The sequence below is a fragment of the Zingiber officinale genome, chromosome 6B (genome assembly GCF_018446385.1).
Source record: "Zingiber officinale cultivar Zhangliang chromosome 6B, Zo_v1.1, whole genome shotgun sequence".
Lineage (NCBI taxonomy): Eukaryota > Viridiplantae > Streptophyta > Magnoliopsida > Zingiberales > Zingiberaceae > Zingiber > Zingiber officinale.
Window position 1 is genome coordinate 52252974 of NC_055996.1, and position 5947 is coordinate 52258920.

The following is a 5947-nucleotide window of genomic DNA, read 5'->3' on the forward strand; positions in this document are numbered from 1 at the left end:
CTATCGCCGGTGTTGGTCTTACTGTCGGCCTTGTAGTCTGGCTACCCTCAATTACCTCACGTTGAACATCCTTGCCGCTAGATAGCAAACATAAAGAGAAAGGGTTTCTCCTTACGCCACCACCTAAAGGAGTTGTGACTCTTTACTATCAGCTGTATGCCATCTGTGAAGCTCCAGCCACCTGCTAGTAGCCATCTATGGGTAACAACATGTCTAACAAGTGCTCAACATTAGCAAGAGGCATCTGTCCTCTTGCTGCTATCTCCCATAGCCTCATTGTCGGTAGCTATTGTAGTTGCCAGACCTTCTAGACACCCTCCAGTCGCCGAACATCAGGTAAGGACCTACTGTGCTGCAAGAACAATAGTCGTAAAGGGCTGCCCTCTCTTCCATTTTTGTGTCATCGGGTTCCTTACTCTGCCAAGCACAAAAATTGGAGTGTGAGATCTCTCTCAAATTTTATCTCTACATTTGGCTAGTATCAAATCAGAGGCGAAGAATTGTGGCTTAGTGAAGCTGGCTCAAAGGTATCTTAGCATGGATATCGATAGAGGCAAACTTTATCAAGTTTGCTAGTTGATGTCGTTGCCGCTCAAAGTCATCCAGTAGGTATAATTTTGTTTTTTTAAATTTAATCTATGACTATGTTTGCATACGTGTTGTATATTATATGTGTGGGGTTGCGCGTGCTCCAATAATTTAGAAAATTATTATGCTTTCGCTACTTATTTAGAAAACAAAATTTTAAAACACACATAGAAACACAATATTCTACTTTAGCATGTTTCCTATTGACTATGCATGATTTGGTTTATAGAGGATGACTAAGAAAACAAATGATTAAAATGAATAAATTCTAATTAAAAAAGGAAAATTACAATTGACTTACATCTCATATATTTATTCACAAGTCTACCAATTATATTTTTAGTTTAGTGCTAAAAATGTGATTGTGAATAATTGTAATAATTGGAGATATTGAACATGCTCTTGACATAAGAGTCATTATAAGGGATTAGATATATTCATATTGATGTAGATTATTTAATCTAGGGTAAATTCAAGATATTGATGTCTCCAATTTGTCTTGGAGAGTGGCTATAATAAGTGTGACAACTTTCTTAGTGTTAATCGCTCATAATGCTTGGATGAGTGGAAGATGTTAATGGAAAACAACTACATCTTGAAGTTACTTGGCAACTATGAGGTAGACTTAGTAAAACGGTTGATTTCCCATTGTATGTATGCGTCCAAGTAAAGAGAATGAGATGGATGAAATGTGAAAAATAACATCAAGTGCTAAGGGATTTGCTTCTAGATTTCAAGGGGTGATTTGTCGTAATCATCCGTTAAATGACAAGCAGAAACATCAATCATAAGGCATCAATTGTAAGTGGTTTATTTTATATATTGCAATTGTTTCATGCATTTCAACAACAATCTAAGCAATTCCAAAAATTAGTAGCCGTCCGTGATTTACCTCCTCCGTGTTGACTCTGGGACGAATTGATGGAGGCATTGGGGACAAGTATATTTACCTTTTGTCACCACGAGTCAACCCATCGAGCCAATAAGTTACACACCGATATATCTCAACACATAATAATACAAATTGACCTAATTCAAGCTTGTTGACTTTGTGAAATGGTGGAGGGGGAGAGTGAAGTAGAAAAGTGGAATTGAAGGTGGGAATTGAAGGAGGAAGAAGATGTTTATTCATCGTCGAAAGCACACTTTGAGCCATTCATACAATTGCCACACACCACCAATACAAAGCTAGATTTATCTCATCTGCCTGCGGCTCCTTTCTCTTGACAGTTTGGTTGCAAAACGAGCGAGAGCCTCTGCATTAGTTTCAGCCACTTGCTTGGTTCCACCATCCATTGCCTCAGATAATTGTCCAGTCTCCAAGTTCACCCTGCACACAGGCTTCTGGAGGAGCTCTTTGCCAATCTCAACCAGCTTCTCGAGGTTCTTCGTCGTCGCTATGTCCATCGATGAAGCATCTCCAGTCAGTGCATCATTCTGCTCACATCAAAACCAACCTTACTTTTACCCATTAGAATGGCTTCTTCAAATGATGAAAAGGTCCCGTTACCTGTATTCGTAGATAATGCTTCTGGTAATGTTTGGTATTGCGTGCCTTGAAAACAACAGAAGTATGGATGTCAACCAAGTCTGCACTTGCTTGAGTAAAAATGTCGATGATGGGCATAGTCCCTCTGTGGAACAGCCACCCAAGCAAACCCCACTTGGCGGTTTGTAGAGAAGTAAACCTTGCCTCTTGTTTGGGCACTCCAGTTCCAATCGAGATGACCAGCAACTTGTCATAGTTAAAAGGACTGCACCTCGAAAAATCAGGATTCCCAGCGATGGCCTCCTTCCATATTTGTGTCGTGGCAACCAAGGTCTGTTCATCATATTGTACATCAGGACTTATAGTGGGTTTTTGTTGAAGTATATAACGTAGCTCATCTAAACAGTGGAGATAGACTACTTACAGGGTTATTTGCTGCTACACCGCCATCAATGAGATTATAACTTTTCTCTTTGATTGTAAAGCAATGCCCAGGAAGATAGGTTGGTGCTGCAGATGTGCCAATACACACATCGGAAAGAGAGGCATTCTTTGACGGATCGGTCTTTGCCTGTGTACATGAATGAAATTAGACACTTTACTTTACCAGAGAAAAGAAAAGAAAAGAAAAGAAAAAAAACAGTACCTCATATGTTGAGAAGATGGTTGGCTGCAAAAGATTGATATCAAAAGTGGGGATGATTACATTCGTTAACGTTTCACTGAGTCGTGTCTCGCCTAGCAAATTCTTGATGATAGAGTGAAGGTATTCACCGTCGTACTTACATCGATGGATTGCATGAAAGATATTAGACATGAACCAAATTCTGAAAGAACAATAGGTTGCATGAGGGATGAAACGGAGCTAAAACTAGATCTACAAGAATTTTCATGCAATATGTCTTATGTACTAACTTCTGTGGAAAAATTTTGGGGCAGTGTTCTAAATAGAAACTGATTATTTCTTTGGCAGCAAAGAGGGGCCTTTTCTTGTCGTTAGGAGCCGAAAGCATCGTGGTGATAAGACCGCCAGTGCTTGTGCCGGCAATCACATCAAAGTAATCGGCGATCCTCGCGCTCTGTCCATCCAGTTCCTGCACAATCATCACCAGCGTGAAGAGTAGGTGTTTTTTTTGCTACAAAAAGTTTCTGTATGTGTATGGGCGCGCACTTGGAGTTTGGATTCAAGGAAATCCAGGATCGTAGCCGGTATGATCCCCCGCACCCCGCCGCCGTCGATGCAGAGAACAGTAAGCCACTTCCGAGGAGCCTGTGGGGGTTTAGGAGCTTCATGGCAACCAGAGTTGTTCTGATCACTGGACATGATACTGTTGGAATTGGGGACAAAGAGATCAGTATCTACTATATACTTTGAAATGGGAGGAAAATTGGTGAAAGTTTCTTTGATTCTGGATCTGCTTTTATAGACAGGGATCATTTAGTTTCATCCGAAATGAAATCATGGAGCCAGAAATTAAAAGAAGGAATTATGGCACTGGAACTGAAAATGATGAATTGACTCAGTCTTTGATAGGTCAAGTCGTCATGGACATGTCTTTTTGTGGCTTTGGATCTGAATGATTGAGGCAGAATTTGGATAGCTCTTAACTTTAAAAATGGTGGATTTTTATTGTGGCAATAGTTTATTTTGATGATTTTGGTAGCCCGAGAATATACACAATTCTTTACAGGGGTCCAATACGTTGATACATTAGATAATATCAAGTTGCAGGACCAGAGCACCCAGCTTACATAAGAAACTCGAAGATACTTATTAAATTGCCAAATGATTTTCACCTTAAATCTCTAATGTGTTGTTCTCAATATATCATCTGTACTTATCTAGATATTAATTGTATCTCAAAATCAAATCGCATTACATTTTCTTACTTTAGAATCATCTTACAACATATAAAATAATTTGATCCATCTCAAAATAATATAACTACTAAAACTTTTATTATTATTATTTACTAATTATATGAAACAATGAGATTCATAATAAAAGAAGAATTTCACTAATTTCATTTAAATACAAAATAGCGACTCTTTTACAATCTAATTGTTTCCAACTTACTAAGCTTGCAGCTGAACAAATTGATCAGGCTTGACGAACAAGTTAGATCATATAAATAGGTTGGTCCAATTGGGTTAGTTAAATTGTGTTCTAATAGTTTGATCGAGCCAATTAAGAATGGCCAGTCAAGTGGGTCAAAATAAATGTGGAAAAATATAATTGATCAAATGGGACAAATTTGTTAAAATCCGTGTGAGCTAGATGAGATGTGAATATCTTCAATCACATTGAGTTGATTTGTGCAATGCAAACATAGTTGTTTTACTTAGTTCACCGCCTCCCAAGAAGATTATGCCCAAGGTTTAGTCCTAACGACTACTACCACTAAGTCTTATCCTTCTCGGATACCTTTAAGAGGTGGGGAAGTATCTAACAAATCTATAGTTACAAAGTCACACAACAAAAATACAAGATACAAATAGAAATAAAAGCAAAAATATTTTATAATTAAGAAACTTTGCTTTAGATGCTTACTTGTCATTTTGGATTACCTCTTCATGGTAGAAAATGCAACAACACTTCATCACCAACCCCTCAAGAACTGACTATGTCAATTTTCCTCAAAACACTCTTTTAAAGAGTTATTGCTAGACTAATTTCTGCTTATGAGTTGACTGATTTTACTCATCAGTTGATTGATTCATTGTGGATATTGATGTTCGTAAATGTTATGATGATTTATGCATGTTTTTACGCACATTCACTTGCTTTATACGTACATATTCTTTGTATGATCGCCTCTTTTATCATGTATTCATCATATATACTCTTTTATATGGATATCTGCTCTTTGTTTGGTTTTGTGATGACAGGGACAACTTTCAGAGCAAAAACAACGTTTGTTGACGCACCGAAGCGAGCCAAAGAACACGACCGTGCAAACCTTGCACTGCCGTGTGGCCAAACAGAAGAGGAGAAATGCACGGCCGTGCAACCCTTGCACGGTCGTGTGACCAATCTAGAGGCGGATCAGAACACGGTCGTCCAACCCTGACCAGCCGTGCCCCCTATGACCGAGGCCAAGCAGCACACGGTCGTGCAATCCTGCATGACCGTGTCCCCAGAAGCTAAGTCCCAGCATCACACAACCGTGCCAATCGGCACGGCCGTGCAACGCATCACGACCATGTTGTCGCGCCGCACCCTAGCCTATAAAAGGGGTTTTTAACCCTTTTTCGGGGGGAGAGTTGGGAGGCGAGCCGTCAAGAAGAGAATCACTCTGGTGTCGTTCCACGCCATCACCTGTTTTAGAGGTTTAGACTTGGATCGCAAATGATACTTAACATTATAGATCCAAATCCACCTATGTTACAAATTCAATTAAATATTTATTTCAGAGATCGGCTCCCAGGTCAAACATGGCGAGACACTTGGCCTTCTTAGGTATGGGAACATCCACCACTGCCTTGACAAAGCCTCTCAACGAAATTCAATATTTAATTTCCTTATAGTAACCTTAGGTTTAACCAAAAAGAACAATCGAATCACAAGATCGAAAAACAAAGAAACACAAATTTGAATCACAAATCCGAAAAACTATAATCACTAGCCTCTTGTGTTTGGTATTTCAAAAACTATACAAAGGAAAACTAGTATGATGCGGAATTGAACTACTAGTTATACCTTTCTTTGTAAGCAACAACCTCTTGATCTTCTATCATATTCCTCTTCTTATCTCGGACGTTGTGTGGGCAACGATCTACCGAGATGAGAACCACCAAGCCTCTTTCCTTGCAAGTTTCAGCCACCGACCTTCAAGCTCCAAGGGATACTAGAACTAAGCCTCCTTTCTC

At 39.3% G+C, this 5947-nt stretch overlaps 1 protein-coding gene across 1 annotated transcript; it reads right to left on the reverse strand.

Annotated features, from left to right (window-relative positions):
- Positions 1-1692: 1692 nt before the first annotated feature.
- On the reverse strand, positions 1693-3572 carry LOC121992433 (patatin-like protein 2). Its single transcript, XM_042546806.1, has 6 exons — positions 3249-3572; positions 2993-3171; positions 2724-2904; positions 2502-2648; positions 2099-2410; positions 1693-2025 (listed from the first exon to the last, which is right to left on the reverse strand). The coding sequence occupies exons 1-6, from the start codon at positions 3513-3515 to the stop codon at positions 1783-1785; spliced, it is 1329 nt and encodes a 442-aa protein (XP_042402740.1). The 5' UTR covers positions 3516-3572; the 3' UTR covers positions 1693-1782.
- Between the last annotated feature and the right edge of the window lie 2375 nt (positions 3573-5947).

Coding starts and splice junctions, on each gene's coding strand:
- LOC121992433 (XM_042546806.1), bottom strand. CDS start 3,515: ATGATCCCTGTCTATAAAAGCAGATCCAGAATCAAAGAAACTTTCACC. Junction 2,411..2,501: donor GTGTAGCAGCAAATAACCCT/GTAAGTAGTCTA, acceptor TATGATGAACAG/ACCTTGGTTGCCACGACACA. Junction 2,026..2,098: donor AGCATTATCTACGAATACAG/GTAACGGGACCT, acceptor TGATGTGAGCAG/AATGATGCACTGACTGGAGA.